At 26.4% G+C, this 27,698-nt stretch overlaps 1 protein-coding gene across 1 annotated transcript; it reads left to right on the forward strand.

Annotated features, from left to right (window-relative positions):
• Positions 1-963: 963 nt before the first annotated feature.
• Positions 964-27,426, forward strand: LOC136977409 (dihydrolipoyl dehydrogenase, mitochondrial). Its single transcript, XM_067272877.1, has 14 exons — positions 964-1,063; positions 5,277-5,355; positions 6,095-6,174; positions 6,804-6,942; positions 8,639-8,739; positions 11,104-11,247; positions 12,787-12,888; positions 15,194-15,418; positions 16,051-16,187; positions 20,157-20,218; positions 20,919-21,046; positions 25,175-25,312; positions 26,886-26,975; positions 27,055-27,426. Exons 1-14 carry the CDS (start codon positions 1,031-1,033, stop codon positions 27,118-27,120), a joined length of 1,524 nt encoding a protein of 507 aa, XP_067128978.1. The 5' UTR covers positions 964-1,030; the 3' UTR covers positions 27,121-27,426.
• The last annotated feature ends 272 nt before the right edge of the window (positions 27,427-27,698 follow it).

The following is a 27,698-nucleotide window of genomic DNA, read 5'->3' on the forward strand; positions in this document are numbered from 1 at the left end:
CGTATGGCCAAGAGGGCAAGGTGGCAGCCTACCGCTCTGGAGGACCTGGGATCAAATCCGGACAAAATCGAAAAATCCCCAGGATTTTTTCGAGGATGGTCTGTCTCTCACCACCCGGCCGCCCCATTATGGGCCTGTCCAAACCCATAATGAGCTTGCTAAAAGAGGGCAAAAAGAGTAAAAAAATCTCTTTGGCACTGCCCAGAAAGATTTTCTATAAAAAATTTGTCACTATTTAGGTGTTTCAAACTCAAAGAAAACTCGAAAAAATTTACGTGGTCAACCAAATTCGAACATTAATAACTTATAATGACAATAGGACTCAGCATATTATTTTTTCTTTTTTTGGGCTGCCGGATGGCCGAGCGGTTAGGTTAGCAGCCTGCCGCCCTGGGGGACCCGAGATCGAATCCGGACGGGTCGAAAAATTCCCAGGAATTTTTCGGGAGGTGGTCCGTTTGGATATGTCGGTCCCCGTCTCTCACCACCCGGCCGCTCAATTGTGGGCCTGGCCGAACCCATAATGGGCTTGCTATAAGAGGCTCTCTTAGTGCCCACTGGGCGGAAAGAGTTTAAAAAAAAGCATATGTTTTTTGTAGTTTTAAAAATTCGTTAACGTAAGAACTTAGAAAATAAGAATCGAATTTTAATCCGATTCTTATTCTCTAAGCTTTCTCCGATTCAGCTCTTTATAATTTATCACAAATATTATCTGCCAGAAGTTGCTTCTTGTCACTATTCACATTTCCCGACCCCATTATAAAAATGGTCAACCGAAATAAGCGAAAATTGATCCCGATAATGTACGAGTATCGCGCATCAAACAATAACACTCGAAAATTAAACAAATTTTACAGAATTTAATCATGAAATAAAAAAAACAATCAAATTTATTTATACATTATGAAAATATAAAATATATAAATTAAAAAAAATTATATTTCTGCTATATTATTAAATGATTACCGGCAGATGGCGCTTTGCAGTGTCCTCCAACTATAATAAGAGGAATTAAAAGTACACTCTGATCATGCAAGCAATTAAATGGTCAAGATGTTTAAAAGTAAGTGTATATTTGCGGTATTTATTTGAATTTCAATATATTACACGTTATTGTAAGTAATAACCTGCCACTTTCTTTCTTCAAAATAAACAAAAATGTCGAAAATTTAAAACACTATATTTGTAAGTATTTCTGATGATGATTTTAAATTATTGATTCAAAGTTAAGATATTACACATTCAGGAGTTATATTTTGTAAATACATTTAACATAAATAAGTTAATTGCACTGTAAAACATTGTTGCCAATTTAAAATTTAATGGGATTATATATTGTACAGGATGAAGAAAAGTTTATTAATATTTATTAAAGAAACTTATTACACTGATTAAAATTGTGTTGAATATTTCAACTTGTAAGGTTAGGAATAAAAGTTTTATATTCAATCCTCTTGAATAAATTCATATAGATATATAGAGTATCTGAAAAGTTTAGAATTATAGGATAAAATTATTTTTATGTACTGTGATATGAATTACACAAGTTTCAAGAATAAAGTAGCATATTTTACTTCAATATCTAAGTACTTTTGCATAGAAAGTACTGATATTTTGTTTGTATTCTTCAAAATTTAATGTCAGGAATTATGACTGAAAGAAAAGAAATTAAATCTTTTTTACATTTCTTGACTTTTCAGACATACTGTACTTTAAAAGCACAAAACACAAAAAAATAAACATATATCTAAAATCCTAATTTGTTTTTTTAGCTAAAATTAAACTACTTTAATTAATTCAGTTTGTTTAATTGAATTAAATAATTTGGAAAAGATTGACCCAGAACAAATTTTGAACCCACTGTTGTGCAGGTTGCAAAACTTGCAACACATCTGCATGGTAAGGAGACATGCACATAGTAAAATTCTTAACACATCTCTTTTCTTCTAGATATATATTAATTTTAATCACATTACAATATAGGCTAATTGATGATATGCTGACTACAGACTGCTACATATAAGGTCTTTATGGTTCTCAATCAGCCCAATAGCTTGTGTAGTTATATGATTCAAGTTATATAGCAAAAGAATAGATGGATGTTTGAGTTGCATAATTAATAACAAACACATCTACACAGGAATTAGAGGCTTTTAGATTTGAGTTCCACTTAAGTTTTGCAATCATTTACATCATCTTAATCACCTTTTGATCCAACTTTTGTAGTTTAATTAAAATTAGCTTTGTAGTAACCTGAAAATAATCCACTCTTCAGATATGTTTGGATATTTAAATTTGGCTTCAGTTTATTGTATATTCAAATAAAAATAATTACATTTCATTCAAAAAAAAATTTTCAGCGTCTTATTTCAATAATAAATTCAAACTAAATACTTGTATTTAAGTACATATTAAAAAATACAATATAAAAAATATATTTTTTAAATACAATGCAACCAAATAATTTTTTATTTTTATAGATATACTTAATGTGTTAACTTTTTTACAAGAAAAAGTTCATATGATAAATACAGTAGAAAGTCGAAAATCGGCATCAATTGGGGACTTTCAACACTTGTTTAACATTAAAAATTTACTTACAGTATTAATATTCTCTGCAAATAATGATGATAGAGTAATTTTAAAAGTTGATTCATTATTATAATATTCATATTTAAGTTGCATTTGACATTTTCTATAACTATTCATTCTCTGATTTCATAAATATATTTGATAGAGCTGTTTTATTAATGGTAAATCCATCATATGGTCTGTTTCAAAAAGTTGCATATGCTAAAGGGAAACGTTTGGCTTACTCTCAATATTATATTAATTGGAAACATTAATCTCAAGACTACATTATTAAATATATTCTGCCAGCAATTATAATTTTCAAGTTTTTAAAAAATATATTTAAAGATTAGCTTGGAATTTTTGCATGGATTCACTTGTGAATTTAGATGTGATACCTTTAGATTGATGGAAAAATTTAATTGCTCTTAAGTGGAAATCATTTTCTTAATGAAAGAAAATTGTTTTCAATTTTTGTTAGATTATCACAAATTATTTATACTTAAAAATGATCTTAAACTAACTATTGAATTATAGTTATTTTGTGTTATGAGAGTTCTTTGATATATGCAGTATAAGCAGCTTTTGGTAAGAAATTGTTTTTTAATTCTTTAGAAATAATGTTTTTAGCAGTGATGTCTAGTAATGGAAAGAGCTTTCTTAATTCTACTTTACTTGGTAGAGGAAAACATGGATCTTTGTTTTCAATTCTTCTTATGTTTCCATCTATACAGGTAGCTAGATGTTGAACACATTGATGTAATTCATAGGCTTGATATCAAGCATATAGTTTGGATTTCTATTTGTGATACCCATTTGGAATATTAATTGTTGTTTTGCCTCATGTTTTCTTCTGTATAAAAATTTCTCTCTGTATAAAAATTTCTCTCTGTATAAAAATGTAGCTATCTCTGTCCTTATTTGTAGAGTGCATCTTCCTTTCACCAAAGTGATAAAAATGATCATCTCTTCTGTAAGTTAATACATTTATATTTTGTAGTTACCTGTATAAACTTTTACTTCAATACTTTTTACAAATTTTAAGTGTTCCACATATAAATTTAACTCTTAGTAATACTATCTATTGTTAAGTTTGCTAGGTTCTAGTAAAGACATGTATACATTCAAGTATGAAGTGATGTCATATAAAGCAGAAAAGAATAATACATAGAAAGGACAGTAACTTTGAATGTTATTAACTATTAAAAATACCTTTGCAAAAATATAGATAAGAGAACAATGATACAGAAAGACTATATGTAATCTCATGGCAAGAAGATTGCTAAGAATGAGGATAGTGTACTAAAATGGTTATTAAAATACCTTTCAAGACATCAAACAACTTTCATTATTACTCAAGTACCTCAGGTTAAACTATTTAACTTTTGTCAGGACTGAATAATACAAGAAAGAACAGAACATTAATTTTAAAAGTGACTGCCATTTACAGTGCATAGTATTACAGGATAGACTACACACTATTAGAAATGAATACCAATAGTATATTGTGATGGTCACTGATGAAGTATTGTAATGTGGTTTGAATCTGTATAGAAGAAAATGATTAAGACAATGAATGATGCACTATAAAGATGAAAGGAATACTTCTGAGTGTTTGCAATATTGAAGTACAGATTAATGCCTGATATTATGATTTTGGAAGTAATTAGTCATAATCTCAATCTGAATTAGTCATTTTATAGAATTCTCATAAGTGGCCATTCATACTTTAATGAGATTTTAAATTGTTCTATTAGAATATTAGGTTAATGGCTGTTCTGAGAGCCTGGGAAACCATTTCCATCAAGGTACTATGTACTCTACATTGTCCATGTTTGCATTCAGTATCTTAAAGACCATAATATGACTCTGTTGTCATGATCTAACATCTAACATTTCCAACATTGAACAAAATCTTATATATAACAACAACAACAATAATAATAATCTCAAAAAGGTATAGTAATAAGGTTGTAATTAAGAATTGCAGTTATTATACAGGCTATTAATGGCCTATCATCTAGAAAGAATTTTATGGAAATCAATATTATATTGTTATTCATGTTGCTATTAATGTATTATAATGTTCTGCATTTATTTTTAAGTTTTGATTTTGTAGAAACATTTTTTACAATTGAAAATTCTCTGATTTTAATTGTTTATAAATTTAGATGGAGAAACAATTTTTTTCTATTATATCATATGCCAGCTACAAAACAATAATTTTCTAAAATCCTTTTATTTAATATTAATTACATTAATTTAGTAATGACATATTGCTAATTACATCCTTTATTTCTTATATTTAAATTACTTTTTCATTCAGATTAAACTTATTTGTAGTGAAATGAATTTTATGTAGTTTTGTATATTTCTGCAAATAAAATAAAATAAAAAAAATGCTGAAAATTATGTTAAAAGAAATAAATAAATCAAAAACTCTATTATTTTAGTCTCCAAATATTATTACTTTTCACTTTATCACTTTATCAGAGATCTTACTGTTGTTTCTCATAAGTTCCAAATAATTTCAAGCTTTTTGGCCTTTATTAGGAGTATAACTTAGAAGAAACTATTAGTTGGACCATAATTGTAACATCTCTGATAAAGCAAGAAATAATAGCATTTTATTAATAATTTATCTGTTTTCATTAAAATAGTTCAATAAAAAATTAATATTTATAATTTTGTTTTTAATTATTCAGAGTGCTTTTTTACAAAAAGGATTATGTATACCTATTACTACAAGCACTACAATTCATTATCGTGGCTGTGCAACTACGGGTAAATACATTTTGTATAATTTCAAAGAGTAGAATGCCTGTCTGTTTCATTAATAATTTGAATATAAATCTAAACAGTTAAAATGTTCATGAAATACAAAATCTTGTATTTAAATCTTTATCATGTATTCATTCATGTCTTTGATAGTCAAGTAAAAGAAGTTCTTAATATATTTTAAATAAACTAATGCATTCCATTTTGTATGATATGAAATTGAAAATAAATTTTCTCTTTTGCATGACAAATTGATGTTTTAGTAAACATCACTTTTTAAATTTTTTTTATTATAAAATTGAAGTTTTTCCAGAGTACTCATTACTATAATTATTAATAAATTTTAAAATTTGCTTTTTATTATGTTAAGTTTCTCATTACTTTTTATAGCTGTAAATTTCATATCACTTCTAATTACATAAATTTTTATCAGAGATATTAAGAGTTATATATTTTCTGAAAATGTGAAAATATCTGAGTATGAAGGATTGCTGTTTAATTTAAGATAAATTAAATTTCATTATTTTTCATATACTATAATTTTATTTTAAACATAAAAAAATCATTTACTGTTATCATTTTCTAAAGAAAATTCATAGTTTAATGATTATTACTCTGTTATAGGAAGAGAATTTTTTCAATTTTCTTTAAATAAAATTATTAAAACAAGGATTTATATCTAATAAAGAATTTTTGAATAAAATTAAAGCATATTTAACTATTAATAATTATAAATTTTTTTAAGGGGAAGTTGATCTTGTTGTGATTGGTTCTGGACCTGGAGGATATGTGGCTGCTATAAAAGCAGCACAACTTGGTCTTAAGGTATTATATTATATTATACTATTTCTTCTTAAAAAAGTAACATTTTTTAATTGAAAAGTATTTAAAAATAATTATTAATTTAACCATTCACTTTAAAAAGGAATACCATACTGTTTTTTATATTAAAACTTATTTGTTATTAAAATGTTTTTGGAATCTTATGTGCCTTACTTTGTAGAAAACTTTAATTTTAATAAAAATTTTACATTTACAAAAAAGTATAAATCTCTAATACAAATCTAAACATTCAGTTTAAAAATTGTTTTTAGTAGTATTACATAAAACTGTAAATTTGACTTGTTAATTAATTAGATTGAATTTAACCTGTTTGTATTTTTGCAAATTATGTTTTGTTTTTAAGAAAATATAACAATCTTTAAAAAACGTGAAATACAGTTTATTCTTATCATATGAATTAATACTGTTTCTTTTACTAAAAATGACATCCTACATTTTAATTATTCATTGAGGTTATATTTTAGTTTTTCATTCAAAAAAAATACAAGATTAAATTATTTTTTAATTCTAATTTTAATGGTTCTCTTCATATAGAAATACTTAAAATTAATATTTGTAAAAAGTGTTTACTAAAATGTTATATATTATAAAATATTTTTAAAAATTTATAGACAGTATGCATAGAAAAAAATAATACTTTGGGAGGAACTTGTTTGAATGTTGGCTGTATTCCATCCAAAGCACTTCTCCACAATTCCCATTTATATCATATGGCTCATTCAAATGATTTGAAAAATAGAGGAATAGAATGTAAGCAAATTTTTTAGTTATTTAACTAATATATTTCTATATCATATAAGTTATAAATATATATATATATATAAAATTGATTCTGATACTTTATACAAGAATTTCCTGTTAATGTTAATTGGAAGGGGATAAGTAAAGCTAAGTTTGCATTAACAGCATTCTCATTAAAGGGGAATTGTGTTTAAAACTTTTTATTCTATTGTAGATCTGAAACATGAAATTGAAATATACTCTGTCTTTTGTTACTGAAATATATAGATATTTTAATAAATTTTTGAATTTTTAATGAAAATCTTCAAAAAATTCTCTTATTTTCAATACAGTGGTACCTTACTTAATGAGCATAATTTGTTCCAGAATCTTACTCATAATGTGAAACACTCGTTAAGCAAAACAATTTTTCCATATAAATTAATGTAAGATACGATAATGCATTCCATGCCGAAAAAATACTCAATTTTTTTACGATATTTTATGTATAACATTTATTCAAAGAAAATTATACAATATACATTGTTAAGAAGCATGAATCATCTTCATCGTTTCTTCTAGCATGGAATGAACCAACCTGAAATGCAAATTTGATTTGTAGAAAACAAAAAACATCGAAAAAATATCTCTCATAAACAGCCAAACAATATGCCATATTCCTGGGCTATGTAATAACCAATTCCAAATTAAATTTTAGAAATATCTAAATTAAAAATTATTTATAATTATTAAATTTAATACGAGATGGCAGCATAACTGTCTACCTCTAGTCAAATTAATTAATTTTTAATATTTAATTATAGCCTTTACATAGCCCAAGAATTTGGCATATTTATTATATAATGAGCTATGCTTTTTGATGTTTATATGTAATATGTCTGAACACAAGTTTGGAAAAATGTGTGATCACAAGCGACACTAAGATGCTAGTGGAACAAGTGCTAAATGCAGACCGATTCATGTGCACAATCTGGGACATCCCCTCTCCTTGTCTATTGTTATCCAAAACATCACTCATTAAGCGAGGTTCCACTGTAGTAAAATTTTTATTTCTCAACAGCTGAAATATTGAAATAGTTGGATCCTTATAGTGTATTAATATCATCATTAACCTGTCCTGTGTTATTCCCGACAATTCTCGGGGTCATGACCTCTGACCTTGAGTGTTTGACCCGAGATATTTTGTTACAGTATTGGTACATTTTTGGAACTAGATGTCACTTAGTCATTATAATTTTTATATTAAAACTAACTTTCAAAATATAATTTTTTTTTGTTTTTATATTTATTAATAATCTATTGTGTTTGTGAAAAATAAAAAAATAATTTTGAACGATACAATAGCCATGATTATTTTTTAAAAAATGTAAAATTTTCGTTAGGCTTAACATCGACTAAAATTCAACATGGCAGCCACATGCAACAGAGAAAAATTTCAACATGAGATAGGTTAAAATACCATCTTAACTAATACTTTGTATAAAAGTTTATTTGCCAAATGCTTTTTTATTCTGAACTGAGATGATCTTTATTTTATCAAAAGTATAGTCTTGATTGAGATTTATTCATTTTTTTTATACATATGTGGAATTTAAAAGTTTTTATGTATTTAGCTGTTAAATATATTATTTAATTGTAAAATTTATATAATAAATAAAATAAATATTAGATTAAAATTTTATAGTGATAAATATTTTTCTTTCAGTTGATAATATAAGATTAAATTTAGAAAAGTTAATGGAACAGAAATCTGGTGCTGTTAAAGCTCTTACATCAGGAATAGCTCATTTATTTAAACAAAACAAGGTTTGAAATTTTTTATTTTTAAATGAAATTATTAAAGTTTAAAAATCTTCAAAATATACAAAACCGATGATAATTATGAAAATATGCAATATACTGTCATCATACAGTGGATTCATCATCTATCATTTTTGATGGAACTTGGGGAAAAACAACTGATGAGGGAAAACAAAAGACACTGGAAATTTACAACATTAATGTTTTTATTAAAACTATCATTGGACCAAAAGCTAGGCAATCATTGGGGAATTATTTGGGATGGAACACAAATTTTATGCAGAAATTTATTTTATAAGATACTTTCCTCCACATAAAACAAAACCATATTGTAGATTGAACAGTTTTTATGGATTGCTACAAAAAAGTTTAAAGAAACTATTTAAAATTTTTCTGTTTTAGAATTGTTTGAATTTTTTATTTTTTTTATTACATTAAGCTAAAGCATTGACTGTTCATAATTCTGGTGAGTACTCAACTTGAACATTCACTTTACATTTGGTAGTTAATGTTGAGAATAGATTTTAAATATTATTATTAAATAAGATATTTGCAATAACATTTTTTTTACAGTATTACTGTATTTAAGAATTCTAATGCTGTCTAATATCAGTTTTAGAGGCATTTTGGGGAAGTAAATAAATAATTTTAAGCCTGAGCTCATTTTTCAAAGCCTTTAATAAAATTATAATTCTTGTAAGATTTAGACACATTTAGGAATGCTTTTTACCACATTTAGACATGATAGAAATGCTCTTTTGTACAGATAGGAATATGTAGTAACAAGCTTTGAATGCTAAAAATGCTAATACTAATTAATTTTCATGTACACAAACTACTAAAAGAAAAATTAAGCATATAATATGGAACAGCAAGCAGAGCCTTTGTTATTTGGGAAACATGTTGGAAACATAATATGAATATCATTACATTCTAAACATGACCAGCACAATACAGACTGTTCTGCTACATTCAGACTCATCATAACAATAATCACAATAATGAAAGTAATGCCTTTGTAGGATACCTGATACTGGAGTAAATATGTTATAAATGTGGTGTTGATGCAATTGCTTTAAGCTTTATTATGTAAACTAACTAAAGAGTTTAATGTAATTAATAATTTATAGAACTTATAAAATTATAATAATACTATATGTCTATAACATATTTTTGAAGTAAATTTACAAAATACTCTAATAAATGTTATATAGATATAAAAAGCTTAAAATTTCAGATTTAGGCAGTTGTGCTTCTGTTTCGTGAGCCTTCTACCTCTTATATAATATTTCAATAATTAAATTATAGTATCAAACTATATTAATGCATCTATAGTTTAGGCTTATAAGTTAGAAAGTACTCTCTACTAAGTATATTAGTTTTTTCAAAACAATTGCAATTGCAATAATTTCTATTGATAAGTATTTAAATAATGTGTTTTACAAATTAGAGTTGAGTCAAGCAAATTTTGTGAAATTCTACACATGTTTAATAATATCATGGTACAAATGGTGTTATTGAATTTTCCAACTCATTACTAAAATGTAATGCAATGTTAGACATATTACTGGATAGCTGAGGCAGCTAAGATGTCAGCCTATCACTCAGAGAATTCAGGATTGAATCCAAACAAGCAATTTACCAGGAATTTTTTATAGATGATCTATTCTGGATATGGCAGGCCCCATCTCTCACAACCTGCCACTCCCCTTTATTGGCCTGATCAACCCACAATGAATACAGAAGAGAAAGTCCCTCTTAGTGCCCACAGAGCGCAAAAATTTATATATAACCATATTTCCAGAATTTGTATAAATTGAGTTATAATTTTTATTTTGTGATTATTTTCGTTTTATATTTAAATGGAATATAATATATTAATTTTGTATCAAAGAACTATCAGCAAATCACTCAATATACATTGTAATGAATTAAAATAAAATTTCTCAAGTCTGTCATGATTTATGTTGATTGATTTTACAGACTGTTGTTGATAGTTATTTCTTACCCACATAATCATTCTTTAATTCCATTTTAATTCTTAAATAATCCGATTTTTTAAATATTTGCAAATTCTTATATATATTTGTGAAAATTCAAAAATTTTGAAAACTGAGTTTTATCTTACTTATGTAAAGTTTTATTAAATTAACATGATACAAAAATTGTTTTTAACATATTAAAAAGAGTTGAATTACAATTAAGTAATTTAAGCATTAAACTTTATTATTTATTATACAAAAAGTATAGTAAATAAAATACAATTAAAATTTGAACTTATTTTCATATACTATATAAATTGTTAAACATATTCTGACTGTTAATATAAAAATAATTATTAATTCTTCAAATATTGTGGTAATTTATCAGGTAACTCATATCCAAGGTCATGGAAAAATAACAGGAAAAAATGAAGTCACAGCATTAAAGAGTGATGGTTCTTCGGAAGTGGTAAAAACTAAAAATATTCTCATTGCAACAGGATCTGAAACTGCTACTTTTCCTGGAATTGAGGTAATATGTTTATTAAATATTAAATTAATTTCGAGTTTCTTTTAGTATTTTAAAATGGTTATTTAGAAGAGATAATCAAGTTTCCAATGTGTGTATCAGAATTTGATGGGACCAGAGGGCTTTTGAAGAAACAAAATTTTAGATAATTCTGAAATAAATTTGTTTTGTTTTGGGTACATCAAGCATTGTGCATATAAAGTTTTGTGAAAAATACTTTAAAGCAAATACTATATTTGAAAATAAATTAATTTAATCAAAATCTAATGTAATGTTATATATATATAACTTAGTTTTATGCTGTTACAATCAGCAGATGTATTTTTATTATTTATTTTTGGAAGCCATTTCAATAATTGTATTTCTATTGTGTGGGTTACAAATGGTGATATGTGGGTGATCACTGCTGCTGAGACAGACACTACGGTTACAAGAAACTGTTTATTTAACACAAAAGAAGCTTAAAAGATTTCTACAATCTTTCAAGATTGTAGAAATCTTGAAAGATTGTAGAAATCTTGAAAGATTGTAGAAATCTTAAGCTTCTCTTTTTTCCAAGAGAGTCCCAGAAGGAGTGTCCCTGATTTGCAGATGACAGTTCCTTAGATGTCTCCATGCTCCTGGGCGATGCGATTGACTTCTAGTGATGGGAAGATGGCAATTCAAGGAAGGGAGATGTTTTTTAGAAGATAGGCACAAGACACATATTCAACAATTGGTCTGACACTTGGAATTTTTAGGAGAAGCCACCATCATGTCCTTGAATTCCCAATGAACCAGATTTTTATTAATTTTTATCCTCAATCACCCATTTCAATTTGTCGCTTTTCCTCGTTCTTGCTTTCCATGAGGTTGGACCACTTGTTACTAAGTGTAACGAGATATCAGCTGAGATTGCAGGAGAGGTCAAATCAATGTTTAATTCGAATCTCCAACCAGAGATGGTTGATCTTAGGACTTACATTCTTCTATTGTTCGAAGTTCATGTCTCGTTTTCATACAAAAAAAAAAGATTTTTAACTTTTTTTTTAGTGTTCTTTAAAAAATAATGTTACTGAGTGTGCAGAGCCTCACATGTGTATATAAAACCATATTAGTTTTAAAAATTCACGAAAGGAATTTCAGGAAATAATGTCGTTATTAAAAATTATCAAAAGAATTATTCAATTTCACTTTTTTCTATTTAGTTTAATGGCAATCAGTGGCAATGGCAATTCAAAGAAAATAACAGGAATGTTAATTTTCTTTTGAGGATATAACTTACTTACTGAACATATATATTTTGTTAAGTAAGTATATGTTCATATATTTACTTAATGAAAGACCATGGCAATACTATTTAGTCGGCAGAAGAAGGGAAAGGGAAGGAGGGTGAGAAGATAGAAGAGAAAGGAAAGATCCTATATAACTTATAGAAATGTTTTGTGAAAAATTTTGTTTTAAATAAAAGATTGATATAGATAAGAATTTTCTTCATAAAATATGTTTTCCATACAGTTGAAATTAAAAGAAAGTTTGATTTTAAAAAATTTTGTATTTCAGATTGACGAGAAAACTGTAGTTTCATCAACAGGTGCACTTTCATTAGAACGGGTACCTGAAAAAATGGTTGTTATTGGAGCAGGTGTTATAGGTCTTGAATTGGTAAGATTTTATTGTGTAATTCTTAACATTTTATATCCTGTAAGTTGATAGATTTAAAAAATTAAATCTCTATATATCAACATCCTGAAACCTGATATATTTACACTAAGCCAAACTATTTGTATTAAAGTCTGGTACTCACATGTGAAAACAGACAATGGAAACTGTTGTTGTTCCGTCATCTTTCCGTGTCATGTGTACTCACATGCAGAAATAACCCTACAATTGAAATGTGCCATCTGCCAGCCATAAATATAAACAAGCCACTACAGTAGTCGAAAATGGCATCTATCAGGATTGCTTTGTTATATCAATTAAACTTTTTAAGTTTGCCTTCGATCTTATCACAAATAAAAAACCTCACAACCGAATAATTTGGATAGGAAAAATATTCTGAATCATCGAAAGTTAGGAATATTGAATACTTTCGTCACCGAATTACGATTATGCCATTCCCAATACTTTACGCAGTAAGTATGTCTATTTGACATTAATATTTAAATCGGATATTACTATCCGATTTAAATATTAATGTCAAATTAGTCCAAAAAAATAAATTAAATATATTAGTGTATTAGTGTTCAAATAAAGCTTTTTAGCTTGCTGACTGCCATAGTTCGAATGCTATCATTCCACGTGATCTTTATGATGACATTGCTAAACGGCCTTCCTATTGGTCTAATTTTTGCCGTTTTGCTTTCCACGATGGCAGAAGGCCACACATTCTGTTGGCTTTGACAGCAAAAGTGATGTCATTTTGCCATTCCGTCAATGATTTCCGTTGTCTGTTGCCGCATGTGAGTACCAGGCTTAATATATTTGTATACAAACTACTTTGTAATTATTAATTATAACATAATAATAGCCCAATTTTAAGTATGGTGATTGTTTGGCTTAGTAAATTTAATCTCTGTACAAAATGTGTTTATTAAGTTAGAACTATATTTTAAGTTGGTACTTATAAATAATTTCACTTTTATTTAATTATTTCTCATATATAAGAAGTAATTTAATGGATTAGGATAAATTAGATTGTTGAAAAATATTTTTAACGATGGAAAGTTATTTTTCTTAAAATTTAGACCTGTTTAAATTGTTGAGTTTCAGATTGAAAATATTTTTGATAATTTAAACAGTTTTAGTTGATTTAATTCTATACAATTTCGTTTTTATTATTTATTATGTTTATACAAAAAAAATTACATTTTATACAAAATATTCACAAAAATAGTTTTCTCACTATTTGCATCACTTATCCAATTGTTGATATAATATACTTTTTATTAGTAAGATAAACATGATAATGAAATGAATTTGATAAGTGATATTAAAATAGTAGAATATGTAAGGAAGAACATTTGTACAGATTAAACAATAATTAATGAAAATTATTTATTAGCTATATTTTGTACATGCATTTTAATAACATCAAATATCATTCATTAATTATTAATAAACTATATCTCACAAAATTTATTAAATGGTATTAGACAAATACTACTAATAAAGTGTCATGAAATAATGATTTAATATTTTTGTTTTGAGCCAAATTAATAATAAATACTTGAAAAATTAGATATATTTCAATTAACAAAAATAGATTTAAATTTTGTAGGTAAGGACATATTCTGTTCTGCTATATGAATGTAATTTATTCATGAAAAATAGTTAAAGTGAATATTTGTATAGAAATCTGTCTACGTTTGTTATTTCTTATGGGAAATATTTCCAATGCATTTTCTATTCTGAACAAATTTGCTGCAAAAATTAAAAATTTTACAAAATCCTAAACAGTATTTTTATAATGCTAGTTTTTAATATGTTTATTATAAAACTATTAAAATGTCTGGTAAGAAAAGTTGTTTATCTTGTGTTGTGAAATATATCATATATGTATGCATGCACAGCACAATTTCTATCCTCATTTAGAAACATGTTCTATCCTTATTTTCAATAAGGATAGAACATGTTACATAAAATCATAAACACCATTACAGCATTCAAAAACATGAACGTATAATACAAATTTAATGCACTTACCTTCATTATGTGAATAAACAAGTGAATGTTATACTTATTTTAATAGTTTTCTGTCTAAAGTGTAGTAGATTAGTTGTTTGCTATATGTTATAATGCATTAAGAACTATATTTTGTATTTTCACCCACGTGTGAACTGGAAAATTCAGGCATTTGCATAATGAATTTTAATGTAAATTCTTTGTGTTCATATATTTGCCTAGTGGAATTGAGTTTATATTGTTTTTTCAAACTATCTTAATATATTTTTGTATTCTTGTTTTTTAGGGTTCAGTATGGTCTAGGTTAGGTGCAGAAGTTACAGCAGTAGAATTTTTAGGCCATATAGGAGGGATTGGTATAGATATGGAAATAGCCAAAAATTTTCAGCGTATTCTGACAAAACAAGGCCTTAAAATAAAACTCAACACAAAAGTTATGTCAGCTAGAAAAGAAAGTGATAAAATAATTGTCAGTGTAGAACAAGCAAAAGATGCCAGTAAAAAGGAAGAGGTCAGTATCAATTATTTTTATAAATTAATATACATCTGATAGTCTGATGATAATAGTAATGATAGCAATAAATTAGTCTGATTTGTTATATATACAGTGTGTATATGTATGTATATATATATAGGGCAGTTCATGAAAGTTTGTTGTGATAATTGCAATTACATTTAAAATTTACATTAAATAAAATAATTCTTCATTTATATGAAGAAACTTTTTTAAAATTTTATTTAAAAATGAATAATGTCTTATATGATTTAGTCCAAAAATTGTTTTATAGTAAAAGTCTATTTACCAAAAAGAAAATTTTTTTTAGTCTGTTTTAAAAATTCGTTTTTTAATTTTTTTTTTTATATTTTCTTTTAATTTCTATAAAATAAAAGAAAATGAATTATTTTTATGGTTTTAAAAAATATTGATAGCTGATTTTTAGATACTTTTTATGTACAAATGCCTACAATATTTAATTTTTGACAAAAAAAAAATTAAATGGAATTAATTAATATTTCTTAAAAATTAATTCCATAAATGCTATATTCAGTATATTTATTTAAATTTAATATTCAAAATTATATCATAAAATATAATTTTATTTTATTTAACTATTATATTTTCTTATTATGATTGATTTTTAGCTGGAATGTGATATATTATTGGTATGTATTGGCAGACGTCCGTACACAGAGAATTTAGGTTTAGAAGAAATAGGAATTGAGAAAGATGAAAGGAATAGAATTAAAGTTAATTCACATTTTCAAACAAATATACCCAAGTAAGTTTGGTCAGAATAATAATATTTAAGCATTAATTTGAAATGTGTTACATTTGAAATTTTTTACATTGTATATTTTTTATTTATTTCAAAATAATGTTTTTGACCTTATTTTAATATTATAAAAACAGCGCTGACATTTTGCAGAATCTATGTGGAAGCATATAGAAAAATTAGTTTTTCTATATGCTTCCACATAGATGCTTTGAAGAAGAAGTTGGTCATGTGAATATATAGATGCTTTGAAAAAGAAGAATATGCTTCTGCATATTCTTCTTCTTCAAGTTTTTTCTTAAAGTAAAAATTATATTCTTGGAATTTTCTAAAGTAGGCAATAGTGATGGCCATATTTAAAAATAGTGTGTTGTAAATTATGTAATAATATCAAGCTTCTCATCTTTTGTTAATTCCAATCAGCATCTTTACAAATGTTAAGAATTAGTTTATTGAAAACTTATTTTTGATGTTAAAAAACTTTTACATTTTCTTGGCATAATTTAAATTTTTTTCTTACTTTATTTTTATTTTAAAGACTTTCTAGTCGTCTTTATCAATTATAAAGATATTTTAATTTTGTCATTCTTCTAAAATTAATAGTGAAATATGTTTGACATAATCAAAATACACTTGATGATTGATTAGATAAATAATACTATATTAAATAACTTAATAAATTATTCATTTCACAATCTATTATCTTGTGTAGTGAACACTAAAGGTACATGATAAATTATATTATGTAAAATTAAACAATAAATGTTCATTTCAATATATTTTTTAGATTAGAATAGTATGTTGTTAACTAAATATATTAAAATTAATAATTTTGTTTAATTTTTCTTAATATACACCTCACATTTAAAAATGAATATAAAATGCACAAATTTAAGGAAAGCTCACATAATCGAATAAATGCCATCCTTCTCTACAGTCAGAGACTTATATAAATTTTGAAACTTGTTTCCTTATATTTGGAATATTTTGTATTTCCTGAAAACAAGAATATTAAAGGCATCTTCCTGAATTCAAGTACATCACAATTTTGACTAGTGCAAATTTATTAAATTTGAATTCTATCATCAATCACTAAGCCCTAAGCATTTATTTTTGAATCAGTATAAAGTGTACAGATTTGGCAATGTTTATGCATTCATTAATTAACAATAATAATTTATTAGTTTTTTTAGTTTCCTAAATTTACAATGTATTTCTAGATTAACACTAATGAAGTTAAGGTCCCTTTTTTTTTTTTTTTTTTTTTTGAAGTTTATCTGATGAGAATTTTAAGTTTATCTGATGAGAATCCAGTTATTAAAAGTCTGTTCTGATGGTTCTTAAGTACTATCAACTGTTTACATACATGCATTAAAAACTTAAAAAGGCCTGTTACACTTAACTTCACCATTTAAGGTATGTGGTATAAAATATTTGAACCTTGACTCAACATCTGCCTTTTTCATTGGCCTCTTTTTCTGATTTATGAATTTAGCCTGAGGATCAAATCTGTGAGAAATTGGCAAGTTAAATCCTCTGGGACTCAGTAAGACTATATTTTTGTAACTTGAGTCGTCAAAACTTGATGATGACTTTATCTTTTATTCTCATCTGATTTACCAGTGCATTAGACTTTTGTTATTTCAAACTATGAGAATCTTTTATAAATGATATAAATGAGACTAACTGGATGACTAAAGGAGTAAAGATACCAGTCTTGCTGATCTTGGGAACAGAAATTTAAATCAGCAAAGTTGGGAATATTTTTATAGGCAGTCTGTCTCAAATGTATTTGGTCTTGTCCCTCATTGTCTGGCCATTGTGGGGTCTGCTAAGCCTACAGTTGGCAAGGAAAAAAAAATGTTCTGTTAATGTCTACAAGATGAAGAGAGTTAAGTACTAAAATAAAATGATATAAGTGAAGTAAATTTAATTATTTGATTACTTAATGGAGATCCTATTTAAGATTTAAAAATAAATTCTTATAAATAAACCCATGCAATATTTGTCAACCTTTCATTAGAGACTTTTTATACTTACTGTAAATTGTTCAAGATTTTCTGGCACTGGATTCTTGCAACAAGATTTTTACAAGAATTTGGTTTTTTTTTTTTTTGGTAAAAGTGCATTTAATTATTAATTTGGAATACTAAAAGAAAATAACAATTTGAAAAATTGTCTTTAATAAAATATCTTAATAAATTTAAAATTTACTTCCAAATTGATATTTCATAAAATTTCTAACAAATTTTTTAATCTGCTATAATAATATAAATTTATTTACTGAAAAATAAAAAATTATTTCAAAAAATTTTAAAATTTTCTAAAAAATCAACACAATATTCCTAAATCATGATTAAAAGCATGCAAGATTTAAAATGTGGACATTTTTCTTCTAATATTTAAAAGCATAAGTTAATTATAAGTTTATAATTAAAGTATGAAATAACAAATACTACTGAAATAAAATGTAAAAATTTTCTGATATTTTTAATTAACAAAATCTTTAAAAAAATGTGAAAAGCAGAACAAGAAGTTTTCTTTTTTGTTTAAATTTAAAATTACTGAACTTATACACACTGTTTTATTGATTCTTTAAATTATAAAGTTACAATTGAAGTTTATCTGCTTGCTTTCATTAATAACTTTAAAAGAAATGTATAATGTATTTGATAAGTTGGTCATCAGAGAAATATTTTATTTTTTTTTATATATATATGTATTTTTTATTTTTAATCTTTCATAAATATAGTGTTTATAAATACTATAATTGTATTTGCTTACAAAATGTCTTATGATTCAAATTAAAATATCCCTTTCAGAACAATTTTGCAGAGAACTGTGGGTAAAACACCCTCATATTCCTAATATGCATTGTAGGCACAAAAGTTTCTGGCTTAACTATATTTTAGACACAATAGGAATAAAATGATAGTATCAACTAGCACCATCTTTATGTGGACTAATAAAACAGTTTCTCCTGCCAATCTGCATAAGTTACTTGGAAACATTTATTTTAGACTTGGTGCATTAATTTGCATCACGTTCATCTCTTGCAGGACACTACTGCCATTGCTAAGGCATGTGCACTGTGAAGGAGTGTGGGTTTGAGGAGTTTGACCATTCACCCTACAGTCAGGACCTGGCTCCTAGTGATTGTTATCTGTTTCCAAAACTCAAAAAAGATCTTTGAAAAGCAATGAAGAGTTGCAGGATGTAGTTTATGAGCATTTTGCAGACAAAACTTCAGACTGTTTTTGAAGGGTATTGAAATGCTAATTTCAAGATGTAATAAGTGTGTTGAACTACAAGGAGACTATATTGAAAAATGACATCAAACATAGTTAGGCTGGAACCTTTTGGCTACATGTACTTTGTAGTTTGTAGGAAAATGATTGACTATGAGCAAGAAAAGATGACAGCAAAATGGACTAGCTGGGTGTGTGATTGGGGAATGAGCCACACTCAATAGTATATAACTAAAGTCAATTTATGGAATTTGTGTTTATTTTATACATTAATTCAGTATATAAAAAGAGTTATGTATCAGAAAAAGCTGTTAGTGGCTTCACAGAACTGTTATGGATGATCAAATGCCATGTTAAATGTGTTGGCTGTTATGCAGGATCAAAAGTTGATACTGCATTCCATATTTTCCCTGTCAGTGATTATTTGAATGAGTTTTTTTATTGTGAAAATTTTCCTCATGATCTAGAAAGTATACACACCAAGTATGATGGTGTTCGTATACTGTTCCCTCTGCACATTGCTTTGAATAGAGATAGCTTAATTTGAATTATCTTGTATGTTTTCTCTTTATATGGACTTTCATGATAAGTAATACATTTTTGACTTTAATATTGACAATAATTTTGAAGTAATTACTGTTTGTTATTGTTTATAAATGTTTAGATATTATAAGGTTTTATATATTAAATAATATACTCAATATAGTATATTTTTATTTTATTTTAGTATCTATGCCATAGGTGATTGTGTGCCTGGACCTATGTTAGCTCATAAAGCAGAAGATGAAGGTAAGATGTTTTAAAGTTATAAAATAAATGATAAGTATTAATCTGATGTATTTAAGAATTATATATTTCTCCTGTATCTTTGAAATATGGATGACTTAATTTTATCACAAACATTGTATAATTCAGTAATAAAATGATTATTGTTTGTATATAGCAGAACCTATTAATCTGGCACCTGATAGCCAAAATTTCTAGTAATCCAGCATCCTCTGAAAAGTAGCTGATAATTTGAAAATGTCCTATAATCCAGCATGCTAGTATTCTGCAAATTGGAATTTATTTGGACATGTGGTGTGTTAAAGACCCCAGGCAATAATGTGTTTGATTGAAAAACCGACAAAAATATTAACAATCTTAACACAATTTAGTCATTCACTATATCATCTTCAGACTAATTAAAGTGCATGAATAAACAAATCAAAAGCATACAGCAATGTGCACTGGTGCAAAATATGCAACAGTATTCAGATTGCATATAACGTACTGAATTTTGTAAAAATACAAAAACAGTTGATAATTTGTCACTACTTTGATCTTGCAAGTGCCAGATTGACTAACTTCTAATGTAGTGATTTGTTTCTTTTTTTGTAATTTTCTAAGCATCTTTTTACATAAAATTTACTACTATGCATTAAATGGTTACATGCATTTGATTAAATAAATATGAAAGATGTAACATCTGTTATTTAACTTTATGTAGGGATTGTTTGTGTGGAAGGTATAACAGGTGGTCCAGTACACATTGATTATAATTGCGTACCATCTGTCATTTATACTCATCCTGAAGTGGCCTGGGTTGGAAAATCAGAAGAAGATCTGAAGAGTCAGGTAATTTTAATTAACCAGATTCTGTAAAAATCTGATTTTATTACTGTGGTAGCAATTTATTTATGAAACATTTTTTGAATGCCTGAAAACTTAAAAAGAAGTTTTATGCTTTAAGCTGAGTATTCACATGAGTGATTTTGCTGTGTGATTTTGAATTCTTTTCACACTGTGTATGCATGACCTAGATGATAAACTGAGCATTAAGATTGCACAGTTAGCTGTGAATTAGACACTCAAGCTGGATAAACTTTTTTTATTGTGTGAATCAGATGCACAATGATGATCACTTTAGTTATCAGTTCTATCCTGATTTTGAAAAATAATAGATTATTGCATAAATGATGATATATTGAAAACAATATGTCAATTAAAACTTGCATAAACTAATTGAATTTACTTTTTATATATATCTATCATTGTGACAATAGGCCTACCTAAAATTAATATACTATCATGGTTATAAATACATTGATTATTATTAAGGACTTTCAAATAAAGCATAATTTTTAGAGATGTTTGTAACATTTATAATGTGGTTGTAATTTAATTCACCACACTACACCTTTATTTGTTGCTGAGATAGTTTTATTGAAAGAACTAATGTTTTCGGGCGAAAACATTAGTTCTTTCAATAAAACTATCTCAGCAACAAATAAAGGTGTAGTGTGGTGAATTAAACTAATTATTTGCTGAGCACGTATCTGCTTTAATGTGATTGTAATCAGACAAATTATTTTAGTAGTTGATTATCACTTACTAAGAGCTTACAACAATTAGATATTTGGGGATTTTCATTATTAAGTTGTATTTCATCTTTGATATCACTGTAGTTGTCATTCAGTAAATCCTCAGTTGAAGAAACTATTCGGAAAAAGGTGTCTCCAATATTTTGGATTGTCAATTAAATCAAGTACAGACAGTACTCCATTTTTGGACAATGCTCTCTTTCATACACTTTTATCTAGTAAAAAATTCCAGCTCTTGTGCAGTGATGCTTTCTACCAATTTTTGGTTTTATAATACAGTATATAACATTTCAATAACAGAAAAATCATTTGTGAAAAATTTTTTCCTGTCTTTTTTGTTTAATCATGATTTTAACATTTTAAATAATGTTTTATAAACTGTAATATGGGAAAGTTTAATTGTTTAATGACTACCTGAATAAGTAATTTTATAATTTTCATTTTTAGCTCTCTATCAAGACTATCTTTATAACATTTAATTCATTCAATTTTCAGACATTGAATTTTCACATATATTTAGGAACATGTTATGTTCAAAAGTTGGAGTCCTCCTATACTATATTTTGAAACAGAGTACAGTAAGACCCTGCTTAACGCTGCCCCGCTTAATGCTGTTTCGGTATTACACAGTAGTATTTGAATTACCCGAGATCACATGCAGTGTTGGGATCAAGGCGTAACATCAAATTTTAAAGCTTATTATCTGCGGCGGACATTCCGACAACTGATTGATAAAACAGATGGAGCAGATAAACAATCCATTAGAGATTTTTGGAAAAACTATAATATCGTGGATGCTGTAGACAACATCAATCTTTCCTGGAATGAGGTGACCGAGAAATGTTTTGAAAGGAGTATGGAAGAATGTATGGCCAGAGCTAAGCAAGGATGTTGACACAAGAGAATCCATTGTTAATGTCGATGAAATTGTCAAGCTAGCTAATGAAACAGGGTTGGATAATATAAATGTGCAGGATGTTGAAGAATTATTGCAAGTTACAACTGGAGAAAGTTTTTCCAGCGACAGTCTTAAAGAATTAGTAGAACAGCAGGTGAATGAAGATGAAGAAATTAGCATTTCTGAAGATGAGAAACAAAAGGAACTTTCAACAGATTTTCTAAAAAAAAGTTTAGCCAGTATAACGGAAATAATGGATCAGTTTATACAAAATGATTTCAATTTTGATAGATGTTCAAAGGCAAGACGAAGTGTCATGGATGCGATGTCTTGCTATCGACAACTGCTTGCTGAACGAAACAGGAAAAGGCAAATGACGTTAGATGACTTCTTCACAAAGAAACAAAAGATGTCAAATGAGGAAGAACCTTCCTCATTACAAACATAACTTCTTTACTCGAACATTTTTTTTTATTTTCATGAATGTTTTATGAATAAATTTCGATATTAGCAATAAATAAGTCTATAATTAATTAATGTAATAAAAGTATTTAACAATAAATGTTACAAAATAAAACAAAAAAAAAACTGATAAATTTTCTTATTCTCTGTTCTGTTTCACGTATCCCCCTTATTTACATGTTAAGATGACCCCATTTAACACTGTTTCGTTTAGCGCTCTGTCATCTAGGAACGCATCCCCCACGTTAAGCGGGGTCTTACTGTACTATTAATATTTACATAAAACACTGCAAATTTTGCTAAATACATTATATACCCATGCAATAGAAAGTTATAATAAATGAAAATAATTTACCATAAAAAAATAGTGATTTTGAAATCTTTTTAATTACAGAAAACAACAAAGAAATGCCAACTTAGGAAATATAGAATTTTGTTTATTAAACTTTAATTTTAGAATTTAGAATATTACTATTATTAATTATTGCTTTTTATTGAATTTTTTCAGAAATTAAAACTGAAATGAATTGTTTTAGTATTGTTTATTTTGTAATGAAAATATGAATTTATAAAATTGTAAAAGCTCTTCTTGCAAAGAGTTAAATATAAACTGGAAAAAATGGAAATTTTTTGTTTTTGTGAATTTGAGTGACTATTGCAACATTAAATCATTTTTAAATCTGGCCAATTCATAAAACTTTATATTGTTTAATTTAGACTAAAGGTATGTGTTTAAGCCATTATCTTGTATTAAATTTAATTGATTTCTGTAATTATTATTCTGGAAAAACTATTAAATTTAATACAAGATAGCACCATAGCTGCTTAGCAGATATTATATAATTTGAAATAAAAGGTTAGTTAATTAGCCAAATTCTAGTGTAATAGTTAACCTGGCTTTTTCATCTGAATTATTAATAATGCTATTATGATATGCTTGCTTGCTTGTTTCTTAAAATATTAATTTTAAAATAATACTACTTAATTATGAAACAAACTTTGTAATAAAGAACAGCAATATTTCTATGTTTATAATGTATATAATAATAACCAAGCTCGAATCTTTGTAAACAAATACTTAAAAGTCAGTTTTCTTCAAGCTAACTTTTGGCTTGCCTTTAATCATTGAAATTTTAAATAATTTGGACTAAAAATAGGTGGTTCAGCCACCATTTTGTATGAATATTAATAATTAAATTTAACAGTTTAGAAAAATGTAATTCTAAAATTAATCTGGAAGAAAAGATTGGTCCAGAGCAAGACTCAAACAATAACTTCTGTTTACATTTCTGAATTAAAAGAATTAAAAAATATCATAGGCTTTACCAGTTATGATGAATAACTGCTAAAGCCTATAATATTTTTTACAGGCTTTACCTTATACCTTCTTCCAAATAGTTTCTTCAACTGAGGATTTACTGAATAACAACTAGTCATATCAAAAATGCAAATATAACTTAATAATGAAAACCCCCAAATATCTAATTGTTGTAAGCTCTTAGTAAGTGATAATCAACTACTAAAATAATTTTTGTCTGATTACAACCAGATTATAAATGTTACAAACATCTCTAAAACTTATGCTTTATTTGAAAGTCCTTAATAATAATCAATATATTTATAACCATGATGGTATATTAATTTACTGTAATTTTAGGTAGGCCTATTGTCAGAATTTTGTATATATATATATATATAAAGCAAATTCCATTAGTTTATGCAAGTTTTTTTAATGTATTGCTTATAGTTTGCCAGACTACATTTTAAGCATAGTTAAGTGTTTTTAGGTTTTTAATAAAAATTTATCTTCTTTGTAAACAATACAGCACTACAGATTTTGTGCATAAACTGAACTAAACACTAATTAAATAATGAAATATCAATTTTATCTCTTCTTATGGTGTATTTGTTTACTATAAGTGAAGTATTGTTTTCACCTTTATGTGTAACAATGATTTTATTGCCATTTTTTAATTTTATTTAAAATATATTTATGAAATTAAAGTATTACTATTTTTTCAGAACATTGAATACAAAGTAGGAAAATTTCCTTTAACTGCAAACAGCAGAGCAAAAACAAATGCTGATACTGATGGATTAGTTAAAATTATTGGGGATAAAACTTCTGATAGAATTTTAGGAGCACATATCATCGGTTCGGTATGTATAAAAATTTAAGTTTATTATTATATATTACTTATTTAATTTCATATATAACATTTATTTATGTAAACAAGTATAAATATCTATAAGCCCAGTTTTTTGGATTACATTCATCCAATTATGCTGTGCAATGCAAACAGCCTGAGCTACTGCAAAAATTTCCAACTGTTCTGTATGATAAGGCCCGCTGACATGTGTTCATCAAAATTAAGAATATTGTTTACAGATGAGGCTGGGATGTACTGGAACATCTCCCTACTTGCCCGATATAATCTCTCATGAATTTTATTATTTTCAAAGATCAAAGAACTACTACATGGTGTGAAACAATCCCATGACAAAGATGAGACTATTCATACATTCAAGCAGTTGGAGTAATATTTGCAGGAAAATAATTCCATAGATGAAGTAAGAGGAATTCAAGGATTTGGTAGATAGTTTTAAATAATGGGGAAACTACATAGAAGTTATCCTTCTAGGAAAATAATTCTATTTTCTGAAAAAAATTTATTAGTATGACTTAATTGATGGCCTTAAAAATAATTTTTCAAAGTTAAACACCTTAACAATGAAAAAATTATATTCTGAACAAATCTTTTCTATCTGTTTAACAATTTTCAAATTATATTTATATTTAAGAAAATTAACTTCTTGCCACTCTAATTTGAAGTTTGCACACAATTCATATTTCTTATTCAAATTGAAACAGAATTAAAGATGATTTGAAACTTGTTCAAATCATTTTTAATTCTGAAGATAACCCATTAAATAGGTAGATGAGATATTCTGAACAAATGTTTTCAATTATGATGATTAATTTTGTCTGTTTGTCAGTGAATGCACAATTTTTAATTTATAGATTTGCTTCATAATGTAATAGTTACAGAAAAAGTTTATAAAATAAAACTAGAAATTTTATTTTATAAACTTCCGTAACTAGGTTATATTTTCAGTCTAAAAAAAGATATAATTCATATTTGCATGCAGGATTTAAAAAAATAAGCTTATGAATAGCTATTGATGATGATAAATTGTTGCATGTGATGAAAGTGGAAAAAAATAAAGAATCAAAATTTTTATTTCTGTTAATGGAAGAATTCTATTAAAGCATATTAATATAATCAAGTGCAATAGAAATGTATCCTGCAATGGCATTTTAAATAAAGCCATAATTAGCTCAGCATGAACAAAATAATGCCAATATTGTTTTTGTAACTTTCTTCTGCAACTAACAATTTTTATATGTGTAATATACATAGTGTATGTACAGTATAATACGTACATATACAGATGTTAAAGACTCAAACAGAAGACAACACAAAAAGTTATTCAGAATCCTAGATTCATCCTTTCCACCTTTGTATTGGTGTAATGTAGAAAAAATGAATCTGAAAACACTAAATAACTTTTGCATGCTGTCTTGTTTGTGAATTATATAATTTTTTTTTTTTTTTCAATGAAGACTTGTGTATATCCATGAAGTATTTTAATTTTATAATGTGTTGATTTTAAGATGTTTAGAAAAATTATATTTGCTCAAATATTTATTAATAAAAATTATCATACACAGACTGCAGGAGAACTTATTAATGAAGCAGCTCTAGCAATGGAATATGGAGCATCTTGTGAAGATGTAGCCAGAGTATGCCATGCACATCCAGTATGTTTGAAATATTAAACATAAATCTGAAAATATAACAATTTAATATTATACTAACTGAAAATGCTTATCTTTTCAGACTGTGTCCGAAGCATTCCGAGAAGCCAATTTAGCAGCATACTTTGGAAAAGCAATTAATTTTTAATAGAATTGTTAGAATATTTGATGTTAGTGATTTTGTTATTTGAACTGTTAATGTATATGAAAGCCAAAAAATATACAATCTTATCTCAAATTTAATATTGACAACCTAGTCAGAGACAAAATAATCAGGTGTTTTATTTTGGGACAGCAAAAAACTTTGTAATTAAATACATGTACAGCTATAATTTTCAGTGAAAAAGGCAGAAATGGTATAATTTGGAAATTAATAATAATAATTTTTTTCTCAGTACGTAATGATATTTCAATGAAAGAATTTTCTCAAATAAAAGTTTTATTTAAATTCAAATGAATATGTAGTATTTAATTTGAATTTTAATAATTTTAGTTTTAACTGCAATTAAAAAGCATTAAGTTGTAATTAAATACTTGCAGGTTATATTAATAAATATTATTATGTTTTTGGAAGATTGGAGAGAGAAGACAAAATTTAACCATCTATAAATATTATCCTCTGGAATCTAATTGAGATAACAGCAGAAATATATCATAAGATTTTTAAATTCACTGAAGATAAGAAAATAGTAGAGGTAGGCATATCATTATCAATTTCTTTAATTC

The sequence above is a fragment of the Centruroides vittatus genome, unplaced genomic scaffold (genome assembly GCF_030686945.1).
Source record: "Centruroides vittatus isolate TY-2023 unplaced genomic scaffold, ASM3068694v2 contig_459, whole genome shotgun sequence".
NCBI lineage: Eukaryota > Metazoa > Arthropoda > Arachnida > Scorpiones > Buthidae > Centruroides > Centruroides vittatus.